At 38.3% G+C, this 26,674-nt stretch overlaps 1 protein-coding gene across 4 annotated transcripts in view; it reads left to right on the plus strand.

Annotated features, from left to right (window-relative positions):
- Positions 1-25,966, plus strand: part of GRB14 (growth factor receptor bound protein 14) — a 97,301-nt gene extending 71,335 nt beyond the window's left edge. For 2 of the 4 annotated variants that reach the window (XM_067549349.1, XM_067549351.1), the window contains 9 exons: positions 8,307-8,444; positions 10,408-10,518; positions 10,747-10,842; positions 11,917-11,997; positions 14,827-14,943; positions 15,040-15,109; positions 15,204-15,291; positions 20,250-20,343; positions 25,321-25,966. In XM_067549349.1, the coding sequence (XP_067405450.1) occupies positions 8,307-8,444; positions 10,408-10,518; positions 10,747-10,842; positions 11,917-11,997; positions 14,827-14,943; positions 15,040-15,109; positions 15,204-15,291; positions 20,250-20,343; positions 25,321-25,452 (927 nt within the window). In that variant the 3' untranslated portion in view covers positions 25,453-25,966. Of the gene's footprint in view, positions 1-8,306; positions 8,445-10,407; positions 10,519-10,746; positions 10,843-11,916; positions 11,998-14,826; positions 14,944-15,039; positions 15,110-15,203; positions 15,292-20,249; positions 20,344-23,923; positions 24,057-25,320 lie in introns of all 4 variants that reach the window. The other 2 variants (XR_010919879.1, XM_067549350.1) reach the window with 2 other exon arrangements.
- The last annotated feature ends 708 nt before the right edge of the window (positions 25,967-26,674 follow it).

Genomic DNA, 26,674 nt, shown 5'->3' on the forward strand with positions numbered 1-26,674 from the left:
TTGTTTGAGTAGCAATGAGAAGACGATCCCAAATAGAGTTGGGATAAGTACACAGCCTTGCTTGACCCTGCTACGAGTCTGGAAAGCCATCATGTTGGACTGTGCCATACGTGTTTTCATGGAAAGATGAAATCATGCTTAAGAGCATGTGGGGACATTCAATCTTTTCTAGACGCGCAAATAGCCTGCTTTTACTGACAAGGTGAAAAGCCCTTGTAAGATCAATAAAGGCTATGTAAAAGGGCTTTTTTGTTCTCTGCATTTCTCTTGTAGTTGTCTCAGCAGGAAGATCATGTTGATAGTAGACCTTTGGCTCTGAAGCCACACTGTGATTCAGGATAAATTCTGTCTGCCAGCACCTGAAGTTTGTTCTTGATGACTCTGGCAAAGGCTTTTCCCATGATGCTAAGAAGGGAAATGCCACAATAGTTGTTACGGTTGCTCCTGTCGTCCTTTTTTTGATAGACAGTGATGATGTTGGTGTCTCTCATTTCTTGTGGTACTTCGCCTTCTTTCCAGCCCAGACAGAGCTGTGAACTCATGAAGGTGTTGCAGTAGGATAGGTTTTCTGCATTTTATGACCTCTGATAATATGCAGGCTTTTCCGGGGGCCTTTCTACTGGGGAGGCTATCTATAGCAAGGCTAAGCTCCTTGACAGGCGGTTCATCGTCAGGTTGGTTCATAACAGGCAGGCTTTCGACGATGCTGATGGCTGCATCCGTAACAATATGTAATGTCTATATTTAATGTTTAATGCCAGTATTTAACGTTTTAAATGTCTATGCTACTGTTGTATACTAGAATCTTTAATATACAATGATGTATACCAATGATGTGTACAGTACATTTGCCATAAATCATGTATTGTATAGCTTGTCCCCATAGAGTAAAATAAATTGAATATTACTGCATTTTACATAACCAATCCATGTTTTTTTGGGAGGAATTCTCTAATTTTCTGCACTTTTTATCCAGTGTTACTTCGCTCCCGAGATAAAGCTTTTCTTTGTCATTGATGATTTCTTCCAGCTGTAATGAACTGTGGTCTTAAACATACTCTGAAAATCCAACCAAATTATCCATCCTTACATCTTTTACAGCTGCATAATATGATTGAAGAGCAAGTTATCCTTCTCATTATCTAGGATTTTCAGTTTTCTTTCATTGTGGCAGTAATGATTTTGTCTAATGCTGTTAGTCATGATGTGTCTTATGCAATCTTTTGCTATCCTGTGAAGTCTTGCCTCATTCCAAATAGTGTTGTTATGAACGACTTTAATTTGATAAAACTGGTATAGGTGTAGCATTGATTGCTAAAGCAGACATCTATATTGCTCTTCAGCAGCTTTGTCCTGCTGTTCAAAAATGTTGTTTTGATTATCATTTTATCATGGGTATCTTCTGAGTGGAAAGATATGTGCAAGGATAAAGGACCTAAAATGGGGAACTTATGGTGTCTGGGATCCATTAATTGAATCTTCATCCAAAATGGGCCCAGGTACTAAATTTAAGAGCTAGTGAGGGAAGGAAAGAGAGAAATTCTTCTTCACAGTCTTCCTGAAGAAAATCAACAGCGGGCATATACGAGAAAGTTAGGTTGACCTAGCTACATCATTCAGGGGTATGAAAAATTCACACCCTGGAGAGACACAGTTAAATCTGACCTAAGTCTCAGTGTAGACAATGCTGGGATGACAGAAGAATTCTTCCCTTGACCTAGCTACTGCCTCTGAGAGGTGGATTTACTGATGCAATAGAAAAACCCTTTCCGTCACTGTAGTAAGTGTCTACATCATAGTATTGCAGCACTGCAACTGCGCCACTGTAGTGTTTCTAGTGTAGCCGTACCCTCACTCATTCAAACTCTCCCAACGCCTCTCTTTGAACTTGGTCAGTAGAATTAAATTACAGCTTTAATATAGTCTTTTTAGTCACCAGCACTTGTGCCTGGAGAATAATGTATTTATATGTTTACGTTATTCAACTTCTTTGTCATATTCTGTAAAACTTTCTTAGCCTTGTTAGAATCATAGAATAGAATCATAGAATATTAGAGTTGGAAGGGACCTCAGGAGGTCATCTAGTCCAACCCCCTGCTCAAAGCAGGACTAACCTCTGCTATATCATCCCAACCAGGGCTTTGTCAAGCCGCAGCTTAAAAACCTCTAAGGATGGAGATTCCACCACCTCCCTAGGTAACCCATTCCAGTGCTTCACCACCCTCCTAGTAAAAAACTTTTTCCTAATGTCCAACCTAGACCTCCCTCCCTGCAACTTGAGACCGTTGCTCCTTGTTCTGTCATCTGCCACCACCGAGAACAGCCTAGCCCCATCCTCCCTAGAACCCCCTTTCAGGTAGTTAAAGGCCGCTATCAAATCCCCCCTCACTCTTCTCTTTTGCAGACTAAACAAGCCCAGTTCCCTCAGCCTCTCCTCATAAGTCCTGTGCTCCAGCCCCCTAATCATTTTGGTTGCCCTCCGCTGCACTCTCTCCAACTTGTCCACATCCTTTTTGTATTGGGGGGCCCAAAACTGGACACAATATTCTAAATGCGGCCTCACCAATGCCGAATAGAGGGGAATAATCACTTCCCGTGACCTGCTAGCAATGCCCCTCCTAATGCAGCCCAATATGCCATTGGCCTTCTTGCCAACCAGGGCACACTGCTGACTCATATCCAGCTTTTTATCCACTGAAACTGCCAGGGCCTTTTCTGCAGAGCTGCTGCCCAGCTCGTCGGTCCCCAGTCTATAGCTGTGCATGGGATTCTTTCTTCCTAAGTGGAGGACTCTGCACTTTTCTTTGTTGAACCTCATTAGATTTCTTTTGGCCCAATCCTCCAATTTGTTTAGGTCACTCTGTATCCTATCCCTACCTTGCAGGGTATCTACCACTCCCCCCAGCTTAGTGTCGTCCGCAAACTTGCTGAGGGTGCAATCTACCCCATCCTCCAGATCATTAATAAAGATGTTGAACAAAACCGGCCCCAGGACCGACCCCTGGGGAACTCCGCTTGTGACCGGTTGCCAGCTAGACATGGAGCCATTGATCACTACTCGTTGAGCCCTATGCTCTAGCCAGTTCACTATCCATTTTATAGTCCATTCATCCAACCCATACTTCTTTAACTTGCTGATAAGAATACTGTGAGAAACCGTATCAAAAGCTTTGCTAAAGTCAAGGTATATCACATCCACCGCCTTCCCCACATCCACAGAGCCAGTCACCTCATCATAGAAAGCAATCAGGTTGGTCAGGCATGACTTTCCCTTGGTGAATCCGTGTTGACTGTTCCTGATCACCTTCCTCTCTTCCAAGTGCCTTAAAATGGATTCCTTAAGGACCTGTTCCATGATCTTTCCAGGGATTGAGGTGAGGCTGACCGGTCTGTAGTTCCCCGGATCCTCTTTCCTCCCTTTTTTGAAGATGGGCACTATATTTGCTTTTTTCCAGTCCTCAGGGACCTCCCCCTGTTGCCACGAGCTTTCAAAGATAATAGCCAATGGCTCTGAAATCACCTCAGCCAACTCCCTCAGCACCCTCGGGTGCATTGCATCCGGCCCCATGGACTTGTGAATGTCCAATCCTTCTAAATAGTCTTGAACCTGTTCCTTCAGCACTGCGGGATGTTTGCCTCCTTCCCATTCTGTGCCACCCAGTACAGCAGTCTGGGAGCTGATCTTGTCTGTGAAGACAGAGGCAAAAAAGGCATTGAGTACCTCAGCCTTCTCCACATCCTCCGTCACTAGGTCGCCTCCCTCTTTCTTTAAGGGGCCTACACTTTCCCGAATCTTCCTCTTGTTGGCAACATGCCTGTAGAAACCCTTTTTGTTCCCCTTCACGTCCCTTGCTAGCTGCAACTCCAATTGTGCTTTGGCCTTCCTCATTTCATTCCTGCACGTTCGAGCAGTGTTTATATAATCCTCCCTAGTCATCTGACCAAGCTTCCACTTCTTGTAAGCTTCTTTTTTGCGTTTAAGTTCGCCAAAGACTTCTTTGTTAAGCCAAGCTGGACGCCTACCATATTTGCTATTCTTTCTGCACATCGGGATGGTTTGCTCTTGTGCCCTCAATAAGGTCTCCTTAAAATACAGCCAGCTCTCTTGGGTTCCTTTCCCCCTCATATTAGCCTCCCAGGGAATCCTGCCCATCAGTTCCCTGAGGGAATCAAAGTCCGCTTTTCTGAAGTCCATGGTCCGTATCCTGCTGTTCCCCTTTCTTCCTTTCATCAGGATCCTGAACTCGACCATCTCATGGTCACTGCTGCCTAGGTTGCCACCCACTTCTACTTCCCCTACCAAATCTTCCCTGTTTGTGAGCAGCAGGTCAAGAGAAGCACGGCCCCTAGTTGGTTGCTTCAGCACTTGCACTAGGAAATTGTCAGCGACACTCTCCAAAAACTTCCTGGATTGTTTGTGCTCTGCTGTATTGCTCTTCCAGCAGATGTCAGGGTGATTGAAGTCTCCCATGAGAATCCGGCCCTGTGAACTGGAAACTTTCCCCAGTTGAGTAAAGAAAGCCTCATCTACCTCATCCTCCTGGTCTGGTGGTCTGTAACAGACACCCACCACGACATCACGCTTATTGTTCTTGCTTCTAAGCTTAACCCAGAGACACTCAACTGACTTATCTCCAGTTAATATCTCAAAGACACATACACTTTCAAATTAAAGCTAGAACTTCTTTACCTCAAATTTCCTGCTTCTAGAAACCTGCACTATTTGATATTTGTGGGCTCATCAAACAATGTTCAAAACCAAAAGCAATAAGAAAGCAAAATTAGCATTTTCTTCTTTTCACTGATCACAATTTTTATGCCTACTTCAAATGCACACTAGTATGACAAATTTCACTTACAGCTGCTGAAGACAAGCTGTGTTGTGGAACAGAGTCTACGTTGCAGTAGAGATGCTGGTCCCTTCATCTGTGAGCAATGCTGGAAAATAGTTCACTTAAGCAGCTTTAGGCCCCGATTCTGACACTGTTATGCACACAAATACTCCTGTTGATGGGACTATTCACATATAGGACACTGTATATTCTGCAATTCAGTGGGCAAAAATTTTGGTGTAGAATTTGACCTATGCTGCAGAATTGTGCTCCACAATATGCTCTTTCATTTAAAAAAGTGTTTTTAGCCCTTATGGTCATAGGGCAAACCTCAGAAACGTGAACTGAATGGTAACTAAAGCAATGTGCCTGCCTGAATCTGTAGAAAGGCTGAAACAAATGTCACTCTAGTCATACTGCTCTAATGATTTTATTCAGGACTCTCTGGGCTCAGTGATTCAGTAGCCTTAAGAACTTGGTGTATATCCAAGGAATTAGCCTTTTTTTTTCTGAGCCAGCTGCCTGACACTTTGTTCTGTTTCCCTGCTCTTCTGGATTCTGTCTGCAACTTTTTCTCTCTAGCTTTCCCTACAAGAGGCAGTTAATTGTCTCATAGTTCATAGATTCCAAGTCCAGAAGGGGCCATTGTGATTATCTAGTGTGACCTCCTGTATAACACAGGCCATAGAATTTCTCCAAAATAATAAATAAAATAGATCTTTTAGAAAAACATCTAGTCTTGATTTAAAATTGCTAGTGATGGAGAATCTACCAGGACCCTTGGTGAACTGTTCCAGTGGCTAATTACTCTCACCATTAAAAATTTACACCTTATTTCCAGTTTTACTTCACGTTCTTGCACTGTGCCATGGAGCCAGGCTATTGCTGAGATGCTACAACAGGCGTCCAACATTCAGAGAGTGAGTAGGAAGAGCCAGAAATGCAGGTTCATGAGCTAGACCAGTGGTTCTCAAACTTTTTGTATTGGTGGCCCCTTTCACACAGCAAGCCTCTGAGTACAACCCCCCTTTGTAAATTAAAAATACATTTTTTATATTTAATACAATTTTAAATGCTAAATTTCTAACCCTATTGTTTAAAATGAATTTACCTTTTTCTCACCACTTTTAAGACTAAAACACATTTTTATTCAATTATTGTTATAAGCAGAAGAGTTATTTTTAAAAATAGTTACTGTTTAATACTTGGGAGGGGTTGCAAAGAAACTGTCAATATCACTTTTCACATGAGATTTAGCACCCCATTGCCATCCTTATTTCTGCATTGCTGCTGGCGGTGGTGCTGCCTTCAGAGCTGGGCGGCTCGCGACCCTCACATAATAACCTCACGACCCCCTGAGTGGTTGTGACCCCCATTTTGAGAACCCCTGAACTAGACAGCTTGGGGGAAAGCACAACTGCTAAGGGCTATGGAACCAGGGAGATGAGCCACTAAAACTAGCTACAACATTCCCCTTTCCCTGCCGCGCATGAGGGGAAGGTGGTTCTGATCTGATTGCCTACAAAATATTGTGTACAGTCCAGGCCCATGATGTGGAGATAGGCCACCTGGAGAGTGCCACAAAAACAAAACAAAAAAACCCCAAGTCCCCCACATTCTCAAATAACCATTGTAGAAAACAATCAAGAATTTAATTTCAATGTTTTTAGCTGTGCGTGTTTGTGTGGGTGTAAATGTGGGAATGAAGGGTATGGCATGATAATAGAATAAATTTAATATTGCTGCAGAATGAGAGCTTCTGATGCAGAATTTGCTGCAGAATACAAAAAGTTATATGTCTTAAGACTTTACAGGATCATGACTATAGTGTATCAGACAAATTACTCTGTTAGTAGCTGAACATAAGTCTTTTTTATTTTCAGCTGAATCTCTTAGCTGGAATGGATATTTTCAGTCTTTAGGTAAACAGATCTGTTTAATTCTTTTGAGGGGGATATGCTGGAAGGAGGTTGATTGGTAGGCATTGCCTCGGTCAACTTTTTCTGTTTATCCTTGAAAAGAAGGAATGGAGTGCTGATCCCAGGAGGGCTCAAAACTTTCCTTAATTTATGTGTATAGGGCAGAGCAGAGAGAGTTTATAAAAAGCCTAGTATTTTAGAGGCGTTGAAAGGACCTGTGTCAGGGGAAGAGATGCTGTGACACCTTGCAGAGGAAAGAAGGCACTAACCTTCCTATGAGCAGTTGGGCGGCTGTAGAGAAGAGTGAATGGAGCCCTCTTCCCAGGTGTCTGAAATCCTTTGAATAGCTGCAGGGACTTACACAAAGGACTCCAAGATGAGAGATTTATATGAGGGAAATTGAGAGAATTGGATTAAGAGCCCCTGGCCTGGAGCTGAATCTGTTGCTTGGGTTAAATTAGGAAGTGTTCCAGTATCTGATACAATTTCTTGGGCATTCTGTCAAATTTCAAAAGGCATGATATATTTCCTTTAGAAAATTCAATACAAATAGCAAGGGCAATGCACTGAACTAACAAGGAATGCTCTTTATGGAGCATATGTACCTTTATCTGTCTACTAAAGGCCAATTCACTTTAATAAATGGTGTTTGCTTCTTTGTGGCTTCAATGTTTGTAAAATTGTAGTGTCACATTGGAACAGAAGATTGGGGTAACATTCTCTGTAGATATCTGCAACCTAGCCTTAGGGAGAACAATTTTTTACCTTGTCAAGGTCTTGGAATATTTCTCAGTCTAACACATTTGCAAAATGATGCAGCTAAAAAAATTTTTTAGGAGGAGGCTCATCTACTGAGGATTTGAAATTTAACTTTGATTTCAGGATCACTTCATGCATACTTTAATTTTCAGTCAGTGCTCAAAGTATGCATGTTTAGGTTTGTGTGTTGCAAAGAAAGAAAGGGGCTGTGTGTATAAGTGGTGATATGCCCTCTGACCCATAAAATGATGGCATGTGCCTACCTCTTATAAACTTACCCTGTTTGTTTCTTTTCCAGTGTTTTTCAGCTGACGGGAGTTAGAATTGGGAGATATGATATTAACCCACTTCTTTTAAAAACCGAACAAAAATGATTGAAAACAAACAAACAAGTCCTCGAGCACTGGTTTTAATTAAACTTACAAACCACTGCCGTGAACATCTATCTGAAATATTTAAGTTTGTAGAAGGCTGTTCTTTCTTTTAGGGGACAGGAACTTAGGTTTTTACATTTTATGTAGTATTAATTATTACCTTGTCTAAATTTCTGATGCATCTTTGAAGGATTAATCTCCTTCTTTCTTTATCAGAAGCTTTGTTCAGTGTCTTATCCTGTTGTAAATAGATGGTCCCACCATTCTTAGGCATGTGTATAATTTTCCATTTTTGCAGTGTGTATTTTAATCTTTTAAATATTTAAATTTTAGTATAATATTGGCAAAAGTATGGAATAGTATGTCAATAAAAAAGAAAGCTGGCTTCAGGTGGGAAATACATGTGCAATATTTTGTTTCAGATGTTCTTAAGTTCCAGCACATACCCTGAAATTCATGGTTATTTGTATGCAAAGGAGCACGGGAAGAAATCATGGAAAAAATGGTACTTTCTTTTGAGAAGATCTGGCCTGTATTTTTCCACTAAAGGGACATCAAAGGTAAGACTAAAGTATGTCAGAGAACAATAAGCATAGGGCAAGCATGTGTTTTCTTTTGCAGTAGTTTTAACCTAATTTTATTTCAATCCAGGTGTTTAAAAGAAAAATACCCTTGCTCCCAAATTTCCCGTTCAAGTGTTCATTCTAAGGATAAAACGTGATTGGTGGGAGTAAGGATATGCGAGAGCAGGGGATTCAGTGTAAGTTAGAATTTCTTGTAGAAGCCAGAGTATTCTGGCCTAACAAGTCTGATTCATTCTGAATATATGAATTTAAATTTATTTTTCAGTCAGTCAACACCAGAGCTTTTTAAAAAGAAATTCCACATTTCAGATCTAGTGCTTGAGAATTCTGAAGGTGAGAACATAAGCAAATGTTAACTGTTGTTCCTGAATGTACTATGTAGACATGTCTTTCAGATAATTCATTTCTTTTTAACCAAATGAAAGGAGCAAATTTGCAGAAAAATGATTTGTCGGAAAATTTTTATAGCGTCTCAATTTTTTATCACCACCCTCCATATTCATAGCTCCTCCCCACTTGGTCAATTTTTGTCTATACTGAACACATAACTATTAATACCAACACACAAGTCCTGCACTAGTCTCTTCACAAGGAAATGTCAGATGACGAGATAGTCATCATGTTATGCAGTCAAAGTTGTGTTTTAAAATGGAATATAAATGCCTTTCTCTAAAAATAGGTGGCCAATTGGTGAGACATTTCACACCAGGATAGTTTTTATGTCCTTTTAATTTTCGGTTTAGTTCAGTTTTGATTTCTTTTCATGCATTTTTAAAAGTTTGGTTTTGGGCTCTGGTTCAAGATTTTTCTTGGGAGGTATGATTTTCATTGTTGAGTGATATCTCAAAAACCACTGTCTATCAACACAAAACTTGCTAGGAAGTTAGGGCTTAAGGAGCAGTGGTGCAACAGGGAATTTTTTAAAAATAAATTTTAGATTTAGGACCATTTTTAGCCATTGTTCACATTATATGTGAAAATTTATGCATTGTGCACAAACTCTATTGACGGAGGCCAGGTGCAAACTAACCTGATTAATAGGATTGGGCACATGCAAATCTGATTGTACCAAATGCATATAAGCCTCATAGTTGAAAAGCACATAACTTGATTGATGGTAGGGGCCTATAGACATGCAAACTTGAGTGGTTGATCAGAAGTGTTGCAGGTGCACGTAAAATCATCTTCATGTGGAAATGTCAAATTTTATCCTACAACAGAGAAGGGATCATGTACTCCTGCTACCAGATAAAATATTCTTCTGCCACACTTGAAACCGTTGCTATACCTTTACCTTTCCCTCACAAGAGATGCCAGCCTTCTGTTGTCTCCTTCTGCACACAACTTTTTACTAAACTGTCCTCTCCGAATACAACCAAATATTTAGTATTCTGTTGGGAAGGAGAAGCAGAAAATCTGGTAAATGCATGTGCACAGAAGGGTGAAAGTTGAGGCAGCATTACAATTGAAGTGCATAGTTTATAGTAGTAGTAAGATGTATGCTTGAGGTGGAAGCTAGGTAGCTTGATTTTGATCTTCTTAATTTTGTGAGTTTATGTCAGGCCTTGTCCATGTGCATGTGTGCATGCGTGCACATAACAATCCTAACTGCTTCAGAACTGTTTTGTGTGTATTGAAATAGGGTTGAAACTTTAGTTTCTACCTGTGCTGAATGTTCCTATTAGCCCAGCTATTGGGATATGTACAACACGATAGATAACTGACTAGTTTGGAATCTTTCCTAGATCTTTTATTTTTATTTTTTTTAATATGGATTGTAGTGTATTTCCAAGAGATATAGTTATCATACAGTTAAATAGTTTACTGTAAAAATATCTATATTTTTTATGCTTTTAATGTAGTTATATACTATAATTTCCTTTATTAGTTTATAATAAAGTCAAAAGGCCTAATTGTTTTATATTGCTTTTCATTTCAGGAACCAAGGCATCTGCAGTTTTTCAGTGAATTCAGCAGTAGTGATATTTATATGTCTTTGGCAGGCAAAAAGATGTCTGGAACACCAGCAAACTATGGATTCTGCTTTAAGGTATATTTTGGCTTAATATTTTGATAGATATATGCTAAATATTTAATAATATTAAATAGTTTGATAGATATATGCTAAAGCAAGCCACAGTTCTTGGTAAACTTAAGTTTCTTTAAGATTTAAAAAAAAAAAGATTAATCTGTCTATTATAAAATAGGAGAATTAGTGGCTTTTATTTCAACAGGTATTATCTGCATTAATGCTAAACAATGTGCTGTGGCCTTCTAGCCTAACAAAGCAGGAGGAACCAGAGACCTGAAGCATCTTTGTGCAGATGATGAGCAGAGTAGGACCTGCTGGATGACAGCAATTAGATTACTTAAGGTAAAATGTTCTGTGAAGTTAATTTCTTGCCAGTATTTTACTATGTTAAATACTTTTATATTTTGGAATAGAGAAGCAGGGGTACCTGTAGGTTTCACTATAATAGAGACTGTTAATTTTATACACTGGGAGCTCTTTTTGTCTTCTCCCAAAAAGAAGATAAACACTGAATTTCCAGTACAATAGAAAAAGATGGCATGATGATCTTTATTTAAGAGCACTAAAGTCCTGCAAACATTTATGCAGGTGATTATCATTAAGCAAGTGCGTAGTTCCCTTAAGTTCAGTGAGGCTATTAAATTGAGAGCTCTTCGGTCTGCATGTCAGTGTTTGCAGAACTGGGGCCTTAAAATGTATCTGAGGTATATCATCCATGTGTTAAATCCTTCCTATTAACTGAAATTAATTACTTTTAGCCAATTTTATTTTATTGTAATATATAATTAGTAAAATACGAATACAATATCAAGCTCTTCAATAGAGTATTTGATAGAATTGAAAACCATATTTTCTAGTTCCTAGAATATATAGAATTATAATAAACCAATTATGATTTGGACCACTGCTGCTACTGGTGCTGTCTCTGAGTATGATACAAGAACTTATATGAGTGGTAGGAGGGGGCTGCTTTTAGTGGCAAAGTAGGCAAACAGGGTCATATGGTGCCTATAAATGGCTAGAATTAACATAGGTGTAAGTTATTTCTTTAAAAAATGAAAATTTTGGCCATTTACTTATTCTGGCCCACTTTTTTATTATTACTTTCAAGGAGGGAGCAAAATTTACTCAATCCAGTTTTGTACTTAGAAAATTCTCATTAAATGTAGTGTCAGAAAAACAATAATGAAAAATGTATTTCTAAGGCAAGGATTCCTATTGTTTGTGCAGGCATCAATTGTATTTTTAAATTCACATAATTAAGCTGAATAAAAGTTAAAATCTTTCTGAATTAAATCTATTGCATAGTATTCAGGAGCTCCTGTATAATCATCTTTATTTAATACTTCAAGGTGATACTAGTTAAATCCTCCCAACAAACTAATAGTGATAAGGTATATTATTTTTTGGTTTTAGTATGGAATGCAGCTGTATCAGAATTACATGCAACCATATCAAGGTAGAAGTGGCTGCAGTTCTCTGACTATATCACCTATGGTATGTACTGTAATAACTTATTGAGCAAATAAACTACTTAAAATGGAACTGTATGGTAGAAGCAATGTAACCTGTGTCTGTGATCCTACAACCGTTTACACATGTGCTTAACTTTAAGCATGTGAGCACTTATTGAAATCTTTAGGGACAATGGCCAGCTGACCTTATTGGTACTGGAGCTGGAGTTGGCGCCAATCAGAAAGCCATTACTGATTCCCTGACATGGATGCCTCCTGTGTCCCTTCCTGTGCCAAGAGGATCTTGGTGCAGGAGAGAATCTAGCCCTGTATTTTCACCATGCTCTAGCTAAGAAGAATATTAAGCAATCCACCATTTTTTTTTGTATAAATACAAAATATATCACACTGATGAAACCACTCAGTCCTGCAGTGTTCTTGAGAAAGGGCTAATATAAATGATCAAAGTGAGATTGAATATGCAGAATACTTTCAGTACTGAAAGCAGTTAATTTCTCACATCCCTGAATCATAATTCACAACTGTCTCAGCACCACTGGTCTCATTCTCTAAACTTCCCTATAGGCAAATGTTGCCTCTCACCCAGTCCTTGTTTGCGCCTTTGTATAAATTTTAGTAGATTTTAATTTATTGAGCCGATCCTCAGCTTACGATATGGCCCCACGATTTGCAGTCATTCAGGTATGATCTCTGATTAAATAATTGCTGTTAAATGTTTTTTGATAGGAGTAGGTTGTCCTACTACATATTATTGAAACCTCTTCCACTGTCATTTATCTGAGTTCTAAAGTAATCTTTCTATGGTTGTAACCAAATGGGAACATTTTAAGGCTGGAGATTTTTGGTTAGGAAACTTAAAAAATATGCCTATGCAGTTAATGCTCTACATGTTGCTTCACATTATAGAAGGGAGGTATTTTTTTATTTATCTATATCCCAGTCCCTGCCAGTGTTGCTTGTGGAGCTAATGTACTTAGTATCAAGCTCAATTTACAAGACCTCACTGCCTAAAAGATAAGTGTTCATGCTAACTTTTAGTCTTCCTTGTCTATGAATCCATGCTTACTCAATCACATAAAACTTTAATAGTACTTGCCTACCTCTTGCAAACCTCATGCTCAGTTAGAATATTTTATACAAAAACTTGCATTTACTGTTTTCTATGCTCTTTCATAACAGCCAGGAGCTTAACAGAAAGCACTGAAGTAGATCTTACAATCCATTAAGGGCTACAAATTGACATTACTCGGTTCCTCTCAGCAATCCCACAGAAACAACTGTTGGAAGTTTAGACTGTGAGGCCTAGTGTAAATTCACAAATACCCCAAGTATTTAGCAATTTTGGTAGAATTTAAACGGGGGAGGAGAGAGAAGAAGGGAGAGAAACAAAAAAACATTATTTGTGTTTCAAGTAGAGTGTAAGAACCTTTCTCTTACAGTCTGAAGGGCATCTCAATGTTTTTTCCTGGTTTTAGGGATGTTGTAAAGGGCTTTGAACAGAAAGGAAAGTGCCAAAGCCACACAAGCCAAAATAAGGTTGTTTTGGTATCCTCTATTCCAGAAGAACTTGATGTCTCAGAAAAATAAGGAGCTTTTGGCTCTTTGAGCACTAGCAGAAAAATCCTTGCTTAAACATGGTAACTTCAGCCTGTACAGATTGGCCATACTATGTCACGGCATTGGACACAGATGAGTCTATGCTGAATGTGGACTTTAATCTAGGCTTTCCTACTAGTGTAGTAATGTGGGCTTCCTGAATGCAATAATCTCTCTTCCTCAGCCTGCCAGTTCACATGGAACTGAGCTCAGTGAGGTGAGTAGCAATGTAATGTTTAAAGGAGGTCTGCATTATGAGTGCCAAATCATACTAAGCAGTGCATGTTCAGCAGTTTTCAAAAGCAGTAACACTAGGTAGGCCTATTGTATACCCACTCTTAAATTTAGATGGGACCTTGGAAAAGCTATATTTTCACAAAAGTGTACTGTAGTAGTCACATCAGTGTGTGATTTAGCTATCAAAAAGGTTGCTTTGTTGTTTTTTTGTGTTTTTATATAGGTTTGCAGTTTTTTTTTTCCTTATCTTTCCTTTAACAACTCTATGCAGTGTCGCCATTGAAAAGGAAAGTGCATCCTTGTTTGGCTTTCCTTCTCTCTCAGTGTATCAAAGTCACAGAGCAGAGATGGAATATTATAGAATCATCTTTGAAATTTTTTGTCCTTTGGAAGTTTGTTCAATGACACAGCTCTTATTTTTTTTTAAATTTTTTAACAGTATTCATGAGTTTCAGGAAAGTTGAAATTACTTCTCAGTAATTTATAGGGATCTGGTTTTATAGCACTGGTGAGACCACATACTTCAGTTCAGACCTGTGTGGCTTTTTGGTAGATGGAAGCTAGCATTTAAGGTAAGCAAAGCAAAAGTTTGTGTCAGGTGTCTCATTCCAGCCCTCTTAACCAACCATAAATAGCAGGCTGAGATAGTTTAAATCCACAGCCTCAGCTACAGCTGGTGAGGACCAATCTTTGATAGCCTAAGCTTCTTCAAACCAGCTGCAGTGATGCAAAAACAAGACATTTTGTAAGACTTACAAAAATAAGTAACCATTGCCTTCTCCTTCCTCCCATACTTATCTTCTTGACTGGACAAACCATGAAGTTGAGCTGGATAGTCTCTGTTGAAGAGAACTAGAACTACAAATGTTGTCCAAAATGAAAGAAATTTTGATTGAGAGGGGAAACCTTGCAAAAATTTGAAACACAACTTGCAAAATATAACGTTATTTCTAAATAAGATTTAGAAACCTCCTAAACCTTTTTAAAATCTGAATTCCCCCCTTTTTTCCACCCCCAGAGAAGCATTTCAGAAAATTCTTTGGTAGCAATGGACTTCTCAGGACATAGAAGCAGAGTTATAGAAAATCCAGCAGAAGCCCTTTCAGTTGCAGTTGAAGAAGGGTTAGCCTGGCGGGTATAAACACCTTTACTTTTTCAAAGTATTTTTTCTAATTTTTTTCTCACACAAAAAGCTTCGAAACATGTTTGTTTGTTTTTCTCTCCCACTCAGAAAAAAGGGTGTTTACGACTCAACACACATGGTAGTCCTACCACTTCTCAAAGTGCCACATCCAGTGTAGGTATGTGTGAACTAATTTACAGCCCCAAAAGAGATGCAATAATGCTTGTGATGAAACAATATTGTTAAAATAAAGATCTTTATAATTTTTCCAGCTATACATAGAACACAGCTGTGGTTTCACCATAAAATCTCCAGGGATGAAGCTCAACGACTTATTTTACAGCAAGGACTTGTAGATGGGTAAGCTGATTCCTTTTCTTAATTTTTCTGGGTTGTAGTTATGGTCAGAAAAATATGTAGAACCTTTTTTGCTTACTTGAGGATTTGTGTCACAATATGTGCTTACTTAATGGAAATAAAATAAAAACATTCTTATGATTAGAACTATGGGAGGAGTTAAATTTTATTTGACATCTTTCTTGAGCAATAAAATAGTGATCTACAGCTCTAATTCTGCAGCTGAGTGGATAGACTGCTGCATCCCATGCACAAAGCCAAGTTGAGATCAATGGGCTCTGGATTGGCACAACAGTCTGTCGTCTACACTGTCAGGGCCTAAAATTGGATTCAGCATGTCTTACTAGTGATGAATCAGAAAACACTGCTTGGCTTTCAAATCCAAGGTTGAGTTTCTAGGGATAGCAGTTAGAAGAATCCATTTAACTTGTAAACTGAGCAGAGATAGTATGAAAGTAATTGAGAGAGAGTAAATGTTGAACTTCAGGATGAGTCATTCAGTTTTCTAATGATGTACTTTAAATATTTTAAATATTCTCTTGCTGAAAAAAGTACAAAGATAATACATATTTCATATTTATTTTTCCAAATCTTCATATTTATTTTATTGCTTCCAAATCTCTTGCCTTGCTGTTATACAGTTTAATTTTGTGGTACTTTATTTTTTTCAGTCTCAGGCTTCCTCCGCCCCATAACTTATCTGTATAAGTTCCCCTCTCATTTTGGCCTCCTAGCTGGCCTTCCAGATAGGAACTCTTATGGTCTATCTAACCTACGAGTTTGGGCCACCATTTCAAATATTTTTTGAGCTCAGAGTAATGATATTGGAATCCTCTTCAGATCACTGATTTAATGAAGTTTCCTATATCTGTCAGAAAGGGCTGTACAAAAAGTGACTCAGAGAACTGAAAACATTTCCGTTGTGGTGCTCTGAATCTCAGTCAGCCATAAAACCAAAAGCCCCATCCTCCTGGAATTCAGTTAACTGCAATGATGTTGCTGCTGGTCTAATAAAGGAAAATTTGATTTCTAGCAATGCACCCAGCAAGTAATGTTTTCGAGTTACGCAGAAATACTAGTCAGAAAGGTTGCAAGATCTATTTTTAAATGAAAAAATGAAAAGTAACAGTAGATTGGGGAACAAAGAGCAAGGATTTGAGCCTAGAAAGTGAATACCTTGTTAAAGTTACCTCTGTGCACTGTTAGCATGTGATAATATCCGTGTGTCTCTAGAGAGAAGTGCACCGTGGTTTGGTGGGAGGGATCTTGTTAAATAGACTGTCTAGAATTATTTGAAACGCCTAATACCTGTAATTGTAATCGTGTACTGGTAGCTTGTGTTGAACACAGATATATCTGCCTAAATTGCTTATTAGACAGTAGCAGTGACTGGCATGGAAAGCCTTCCACAAATATGGATAATACAATATGTGACAAATGTTTCACTTGCTTGGTTGTCTGAAAAAAAATGAATTACCACCCTGAATGTAGCAGTTCTGCATGAGAGTAATAAGATGTTCTTTCTGTATAGGCTTGTCCATGTAACAGGCAAAATTCTGCATTCTTTGTGCAGAGCCTTGGTGGGTGTCAATTCAAAAATAAGTGTTCAAGGCAATGAAACCCACTATGCAGATGCAAACAGATTATGGGCTGCTGTTCTAATGTGAGTCCTGATAAATAGTGTTCATACTGGCTTAAAAAAGAGGAAAGTTAATAGTTTAACAAGGGCTATTATGTAAAGGAACTGCAGCAGGCTGATAATGGTGCCATCACGTGAAGAGTATGCTGAACCTAATTACAGATAGCAACAATTTTAAAGCATTTTTTGAGACTAATCATGGTACAACTGCTTTCTCAGGGGATGAAAGGAATACTAATGAGTCACAGATCTAATCTCCAGCAATTTTACAAACTTGTCTATGTTCTGAAAAGTTTGTATGCATATTTCTAGGCCATCATTCCTCCCAAGTTTTACTATTTGCGAAGTTTAGGTGAAGTAATACAATAATAATTTTGAAAGCGTTGGGGGATCAATCTTTATTTTACTTGTAATCCAAGTTTACATATTTGTTAGTTTCTCTGTGGAGTTTAGGAAAGGCAACAAATGAATAAAATACATTTATAACTGACATGCAACATCAGTTCTGTGTGTATATAGTGTGTACTCTGGGAGGTTATATCATTTTGTATCAACTAAATTTTAAGCAATTATATTTGCTTAAAGCCTGGCAGAAGCTGCAATAAAATTATGGTTATGATATTTATCTTTAGTGGCTGTTTAAAGGCTTTTTAATTAATAAATTGCTGACAACCAGGAATTAAAACTAGTAGGCTTCTGATATATGGGCAGCATAATGTCATCAGCAAAGAGTCCGGGTCAGTGTGCATCTGGTCAAGCGGAGAACTTCTTACAAATCAGGGTTTTTTGGGCTTTGACACCTGAAGTGTGTGTGTGTATGGAGGTGGGAAGTTGATGGATTTTAGATATGGGAAGGCCTTAATCATAGAAGATTAGGGTTGGAAGGGACCTCAAGAGGTCATTTAGTCCAACCCCCAGCTCAAAGCAGGACCAACCCCAACTAAATAAATAAAATAGATTTATAATGGGAGAGAATGATAGTTTTTAGATGTGTGTCTAAAAACTACATCCCTAGATACTTTCGTTTGTGCGTTATGTAAGCTTTAAAAGCTCCTAAAGCATTCACAAAGATGTTTCCATTCTGATGATGGGTTCTGTTCGATAATGATTCAAAGCAGAATGGACTGAGGCACGTTCATTTTCTCATCTGAGTCAGATGCCACCCCGAGAAGGTTGATTTTCATTTTGGTGGTTCGGGTTCTGTAGTTTCTGCATCGGAGTGTTGCTCTTTTAAGACTCTGACAGCATGTTCCACACTTGATCCCTCTCAGATTTTGGAAGGCACTTCAGATTTAAACCTTGGATCGAGAGCTGCAGCTATCTTTAGAAATCTTACATTGATACCTTCTTTATATTTTGTCAATTCTGCAATGAAAATGTTCTTAAATCGAACAACATGTGCTGAGTTGTCATCCGAGACTGCCGTAACACAAAATATATGGCAAAATGCAGGTAGAACCACAGATCAGGAGACATACAATTTTTCCCTCCAAGAAGTTCAGTCACAAATTAAATTAACACATTTTTTTTAATGAGCCTTGTCAGAATGTAAGCATGTCCTCTGGAACGGTGGCTGAAGTATGAAGGCATACGGTGTTTAACATATCTGGAACATAAATACCTTGTAACGCCGGTTACAAAAGTGCAATGTGCATGCCTGTTCTCACTTTCAGGTGACATTGTAAATAAGAAGCAGGCAGCATTATCTCCCGTAAATGTAAACAAACTTGTTTGTCTATGTGATTGGCTGAACAAAAAGTAGGACTGAGTGGACTTGTAGGCTCTAAAGTTTTACATTTTTTATTTTTGAGTGCAGTTATATAAAAAAAATTCTACATTTGTAAGTTGCAGTTTCATGATAAAAAGATTGCACTAAAGTACTTGTATGACGTGAACTGAAAAATACAATTTCTTTTGTTTATCTTTTTTACAGTGAGTACTATGCACTTTATATTCATGATTTTTTTTAAATCATTTGACAGCTCTAGTGGTTACCCCTCTCTCAATTCTGTATTATTCATCCAGTCCTAGACTGTTTCCATTCCAGCTATAGCAACTGCTTTGTTCTATGCCTCTAAGCCATTCTCCTCTGCATGTATTCCAGCTCTAGCCCCAAGGATTAATTGAAGCAGAAGAGGGCAGCTGCTATTCTATCCTTTCTTCATAGCAGTTCCTATTGCCAGTACTTCTGTGAAAACCCTCCAGCTGCAACAGTGCCCAGAACAATGGCTGTCCCAAAAACTGATCTGGGACCGCTTTGCAAATCTTAGAACAGCCCAACTAAGACTGGGTCTGTTGACAGTTAAGAATATTTTACTGGAGCTCTGCAATAAAACAACCAGTAATCTGTAAACTTGAGATCCTGAATGGGGAATTTTCCTGCTGTACAGAAGTTAGTAATTGTTACGACTGGCAAATATACGCATACAATCTGGTCAGTGTAAAGTCTTGTACCATATTTCCTATAAACTTTCCATTGAACTGACTGCTATCTTTGTAAGCTGTTTTATATGCATATGCTCTTATGCCACATTAGCAACCCATGTAAATTGGGATTTCAAAAGTCCTTAAGGGAATTAGATGCCCAAATCCCATTGATTTTAATGGGAGTAAGGTACTTAAGTCCCTTAGCCTCTTTTGAAATTTCCAGCCTTACTATTTGGAGAATTGAAGAAACAAGTAATGTATCAAGTGGACTATTGAATATAGAAACTGAAATATTCTCTTTCACTCTGAAGAACTTTCTAAGGTAAAATTGCCATATGTCAGTATGTTGGTGATTGGTGCCTGTGGCATCTTCTGATGAAAAATAATAAGTTTTTACAAATACAATTCCAAGCTTCCAATGTGAAAAAGCATGGGCTGCCAATTCTTAGCACTCTAGCCCTGTATAGTTTGTGATTTTGGTAGCTGTCAAGATCTATGTCAAAACTTTGCTAAAAGTGCTAACTCTTAAACATGTTTTTTACATCTGTGATGAAGAGATACACCTTGACATTGACATACGGAGTATTTAAAGTTAACAGCTGCAATATCTATCATTGTGTAGATACATATATTTAGAGTGTTTGAGGGATAATAAACTGATTAAATAGACTATTTTAAAGCTTGTATTTCCAATTATGATGCTTTTTCAAAACATAGAAAGATTTAAAGAAGAACTCTTTAAATTAAACTTAGGTAAAAAATTGATCGAATGAATTAATTTTTAAGTTAACTAATACTGTGTTTGTAATTCACTACAGTGTTCATTGGAAAGCTACAAAAAATTTCCAACAATTCAACATGAGTTTACTTTGAAAATACCTTCTCTCTCTCCTAGGGTTTTCTTGGTACGGGATAGCCAAAGTAACCCCAAAACGTTTGTATTGTCTATGAGCCATGGATTAAAAATAAAGCACTTTCAAATTGTACCAGTAAGTAACATTTATTAATTTGTATATAATTGAAAAGATGTAATAGCATGCCATACTTATGAAGATATTTTTTCTGATACATGTGGTAGATATTGGTACTATAGTATTAGACACTGTGGAAATGCTTAGACAGAATTAGAGAGACAAGGTGGGTGAAGTAATATCCTTTTGTTGGACCAGCTTCCGTAGTTGTTAATATCCTGGGACCAACGTGGCTACAACAACCTTGCATAGATAGAATTAAACATCTATGGAACTTGCTCTTTGATTTGTTATAAGATTTGGCACCTATTGTTTAGTTCTTGTGTGACCGGTTTTTGTGTGAGCTGTCCTAACATGAGGGCAAATCTATTTTTCAAACTAAATAGAAACACCTCTTATAGGATGAAAATAACATTTTATTTTCAAATGTGTCTCAGCTCCTGGGACACATACCTCTTTTTACTTATATTTTGGTTAGATGGACCTTTTTAGGTTAGAGCTCTCAGCCATATACATTGGCACTCCTTCTGTTCTGAGGAGCTTCCTTCATGTCTCAGGGCCCAGTCTTTTTCGTTCAGGGCCCCATTTCCTGCCTCATGTTACTGTGGCATATCTGTGTACAAGGGCCAGCAGAGTAGAAAGGTCTTCTCACTTTCCTCAGTGGTTTTTTTTTGTTTTGTTTGTGGTTTGTTTTTTTTTTGTTTTTTTTTTGCTAAAATTGATACAGTGCTTTTTCAGATCAAGTATCTGTGGCTAACCTTGAAATCCTCGGTGGATTTATTGAGGTACAGCCATATTTCCATACTTTCTCAGTAAAAGCAGTAACATAGCATGTGATGCTCTTGCCATGAATGTGTGGCTATCCCATCCTTTCCACTGACTCTGGAGGTGGTATTAAAGTTCTTCCACTTTCTTTCTATCCTGCTTTATACTGGAATATATTATCATTGCCTGCTTTAACTATAGCTCTTTGCCTTTACCAAGGAGAGCCACAAGTACTACTTCTCTCTCCACAAGGAACCTCTCTCCTACTCAGTTTTCTACTCATAATTTCCAGGCCTGTTGGTAATTAGCTTCCCTATTGGGTTTTTCAGGGGATTCTTCTATTCTGAGGAACTGGGGCACTTCACCAAATGCTCTTTCCCCTCCCTTCCCTGACCCCACTGGTGCTCAGTGGCTCCAGTGAGAAACATCAAAGGGCCACCATTTGGTATTTTTCCATGCTTCTCCATTAACCTGTAGCCAGCATCCTAGAAACTTCCCTCTTGGCTGCACAATAGAGCTGAAATTCTTCAGGGGATTCAGTAAATCTGATCTAGTGATTGAAAACCAGCCTGTAATGCCTTAAGCACTGTGAACCATCCAGCAAAGTCAGTGCCAGGAGGAAGAAATGTCCACAGTTTTGCACTGCCTAGACAGATGTGGTGGTGGTATCTCTGGCCAAATGATCCAAAGAGGAGGACCCTTGGCACCAGTATCTATTTCTCTTTGTCAACGTAATTGTCCTCATTGGACCCACTCTGGGTTCCCTGTAATCAGGGTCACTGAGGATGGACCTCCATTATCCAGTTGTTTCCTATCTGTCCCTTAGATCAGATATTATATAGTTGAAACAGCCTTTTGGATTACATACAAAAACTGAATAATTCAGTCCCAAGAAGATGGCACTCCTTTGACTTGCAAACTTCAGAACTTTTCTTCTCTTTTTCCCTATCAGGAAACAGGCCCCTGGTTCTTTAACTTCCCCAGTGCAATAAACTCCAGTTCCTTGGTATAAAGTTCCCCTCCCCTCTGACCCTTCTTCCCTTCTCAAAAAACCCAGTCATTTCTCATACTCCTCTGCAAGTTGCTCTTCCAAACAGAAATGCTGAAAAAAAATACAAGTATAGCTGCTAAAACCTCTCTTTCCTGAAATAGGACTCTTGGTGGAGGAAGAGGAGTTATCTGCTTTGTAGCGTTCACAGCCAAGAGTCAGGCCATCTTTTCCATGGGATGATTTGGAAGATCTCATCACATTTATTCATGCCATTTTGGAAACTGAGGAACGTTTGTCTGCATCACTTCTATCCAAATAAGAGTGTCTTAAAAGTAAAAGAGGCAAATCAGTTGATCCTATACCACAGACATTAGAACAGTTCAAGCCAGAAAGAAAGAGCATCAGAAACAGAGCCTGTTAAAATTATAACAGGTCCAAAAGGACAATGTTCTAAAATTCTCATCCATTCCAAGTATTGATCCTTCCTTTTTCTACCTAAGTCAAGAGTGTTCCCCGATGAGGAAGAGACTAACCTCACTGGATAGAGTAAGGGGCACTGAGACTTTGCTGATTTTTTTTTTTTTTTTAAAAGACATTTTCCTTCAAATCCATGATTATTTTAATCTTCCCCCAGTCTGAAAGATAGCATGCCCCACTTTCGTAAAATAGATTTGGAAAGGAGTTGTGAAAATAATTAAAAAAAAAAAAAAAAAAGATGCTCATCAAATTCTGGTGACTCCAGCATCTGCATTAATTAATTGCTTAGAAGGAAGGATGACATTCATGGACAAATGTGACCTAGTGATCCTAGACAAGGGCTGCTTGTCCCTCCAAACTACTTCCTCACCTCCACTTTTCCCAGGGATCAGGAAAATAAACAAATTGTTTTAGTTGTGTAAAAAATTAAGACATTAATACAGTCAGCCCAGTTTCCACTGATTACAAACTTCAGATGTTTCAAATCCCAAAAGGACAGGAGGTTTTTGCCAAATTTTAGATGAGTAAAACTTAAATCAATCTGTTGTTAATGTCTGCTTCTGCACTGGGTGCCTGATCTGAGAGAACACACCAAAAGAGTTCCTGTATTTAATGGATGTAGAGCAGGATTTCTCCAACTTCTCCAATTTAGCAATTTATTTAGCAATTCATGCAGGAATGTTGCATGATCACAAATGGATGTGTAATTGGGAAGTTGGAAGGGAATATGGTAGGAGGCAATTTCTCTATTACGAGATACACAACACTATGAAAATGTTTGAATGTTCCTTATCTTTAAAAACAAACAAACAAAAAAACCCTTCATTGATGTATGTTCCATTCCCAATTTATGCTTTATGACTCTGGGCCACAACTACCAATTAAAATCACCATATATTCTGCTCTTCTAATGTCTAGAAAGCTAATGACTATTCAGCTGTCCAAGTTGAGAGAGAGAGGATATAGTTATACCAATTCTCAGACAATCAGCTTCTAATAAAGGCTTGATCATTCAGAATAACAACCTTGCAAATGGGCTGAACATGTCAGGTTCTTGGACAATATGGTTTCCTCATTAATCTGCTGAAGAGCTGTGTGGTTCCCTCCAGGAAATATTCATGCAGTTTAGTTCAAGGCAAACCTAGGTTTGGGAATAACAAAATAACATTGTTAAATTTTTATTCCTGATCAACATATGCCTCAGCTCTCCTGAATATTTCAGTTCTGCAATGCCTATCATGTTGGCATGATAGTTTGTATGCATGCACAGAGTCCCATGGATGACAGTGCATCTTCATATTTCTTGCTGGAAAATAGGAGTTTTGAGACCCACAGTATGACATATGTTAACACTTCCTTACCTAGTAGTGTTTGCCCTGGACTGGTGAAATCTGAAATAAAGGAACTTAAAAGCTGTCTCCTGACTTAGAATGGGTAGGATAACCCAGTAGTTGTGGCCAGTGCAACTGCTGCTTATACTGAGAAACCTTAATTACAGGTAAGAGAACTAATTTTATCCCTTTCCAGAAGGATGGTTACATCTTTCCCCTGTGCTGCAGTCTGATACTGCAATGCTATCACCACTTCAGGGTGTTCTTTTGTGCATGACCATCCACTGCTTATAAATTACCTTCTTTCATTCATTGATCAATATTCCTGTTAAATATCAAATGTTTTAATACCAAGAGGCTTCAGATTCTCTTTTCTGCTGATTGAGGATATTCTATTAGCTAAAGATTTCATTGCTTAAAAATTGAGTGATGCAAATTATGGGGCTATTAATTTATAATAGTTTAAAATGGGAAATCTTTTTTTGGTGGTTTTTAAAGTCAGCCAAGGTAACCTTACAATGGATATCTCTCAGTTCTCATCCCTCTCTTTCCTTGAGGTTAGCATGCTCTCATACACATGGCTACCCTAGAGGAGCAGGAGTCCTCCCTCTCTCTCTTTCCTCTCCTCCTGCTCCCCTTTTGCTGCCTCCTGCGCCAATCCAGATATTACTGTGCTTATGGTAACCAACAGTAGACAGCTGCTGCCTGAAAGTACCCTCTTCAGCAAAGGCTATGTCAGTACACCAAAGTAACTATGAATGTACAGCCACCCATTGCTACACAAAATAAACTAGTTACACAGAATATTGTGGCTAATGTGTGTAGGGCAAAAAGTAGTTATAACTTGAAACCTCTTTGTTCTGAGAGAGAGAGAGAGAGGCACCTAAATTCAAATTTCTTGTTTTATTTAGGTTTGTCTTTTTTATGGTTCCACTTAAATTTCTGCATGTGTTATCATCATATGTTCTTTCAGAATAAAAGCAAAGGCACAATAGGCTCATGCTGGCAGTCTTCATGGGCTTATGTTCTAATACATCCTCAGCCTTGCTAGAGTGACCAGATGTCCTGATTTTATAGACATTGTCCCGATATTCAGGACTTCGTCTTATATAGGCACCTATTAGCCCCCACCCCCTGTCCCAATTTTTCACACTGGCTGTCTGCTCACCCTACTTCCTTTTACTTTATACGTTTACCTAAAATTGACAAGAAGTTAGAGAATGCACTAATTTTGTAGTGGTCACTTCTGAATTTGCTATGAATGAGCACTAAACTTTCCCACAGACTATAAATAACTCAGGAGCATGAATCTACACAAAGATGTCTCAAGGCCTGATTTCATTAAAGATCAACAATGTGCATATTTTGAATTTCTGACAAATACTGTAGCTCAATGGCATTTTGTTATCTTTTGTTTTTCCCATTTTACAGCTGGAAGATGATGGAAAGCTATTCTATACACTGGATGATGGTCACACCAGATTTACTGATCTCATCCAGCTAGTGGAGTTCTACCAGCTCAATAAAGGAGTATTACCTTGCAAGTTAAAACACTATTGCTAGAACACTTTTTTTCCAAGGCAGTTTCCTAGGTGCAGGGGGAAAAGTCATTACACTGAAATGGTTATAAACTTTAGATGCAAAGAAAAGTTTATAAACAGAAAGTACTTTGCATTATAATTGTCGCTGCAAAATAACTTTACAGTCAAATAACCTTCAGAGAAAAGTATTTCATGTGTAATTATGTAGTGTCGCAGCACTGGAATCTCTTTCAAATGCAGACAGATATTTTTTAATATTATGTAACTTTATTTACCAAAATACGATTGGAGGGTGCCTCCTTGTTGTTAATAGATGACTAATAAATGAGTTAATTGCATTCTCAAATGCTTCACACACACAATTTCTATTCAACAGGTCAGAGTATAACATGAACTTTGGGTGAAAAAGCTCTAGAAGCTGGATTGCACTTGATTTGTAAATAAAACAAAATTATTTTGCACTATATTTTTGAATGCTATTTTGTGGCTTATTGCATTTAAAAGTGAAAATATTCTGAATTAACCAATTAAAATTACTTCTAATATATTGACTAATTCTGGATCAGTTGTTTTGTGAATTGTACTGTAGCCACTGTAATAGTACTCTTTATAGATATTCTCCTTTTTTAAGTAGTGACTGGAACCACATTTTATTATACAGATTTGGAACATCATTTATTTGGAGGTGATGCATTTTGTAGTGCACGTAATGTGCACGTGTATATGTGAAATCTCTTTTACTTATCCATAAACACTCAGTATGATACATTACTTCAGACGGCCCTGATTTTAGTGATATATTTTGGGAGGAAGGATACATGGATTTCTACCTCCTCCCAAAATAATAGGATTAAACTGGATTGTGGTTTTCTGTAAAAATTTGCCCAAATGACTGGCTACAATTTTAAGTCTGATTGCTGATAACATTGAACTGTTGACCAATTTGAAAGGAACTAGTTAAATAGCCACTTAACTTCTAGTCCTTCCACAAAAACAAAACAAAACAAAACCTACCCAACCTAAGCTGTGCCACACACCAAAGCCCTCTTGTGTGTAAAAATTTTTGTTTTCAAAATGACAGTAGATCCTGAGAGCTTGTCTACACTTGAAATACTACAGTAGCACAGCTGCGTCACTGTAGAATGACACTGTAGCACTTCAGTGTAGACTTTACCTAAGCTGACGGGAGAGGTTCTCCCATTGGCACAGGTAATCCACCTCCTTGAGACATGGAAGCTACATTG

This window comes from Emydura macquarii, unplaced genomic scaffold, assembly GCF_026122565.2.
Source record: "Emydura macquarii macquarii isolate MOO-44397 ecotype Brisbane River unplaced genomic scaffold, CSIRO-AGI_Emac_v2 contig_1253, whole genome shotgun sequence".
Classification (NCBI taxonomy): domain Eukaryota; kingdom Metazoa; phylum Chordata; order Testudines; family Chelidae; genus Emydura; species Emydura macquarii.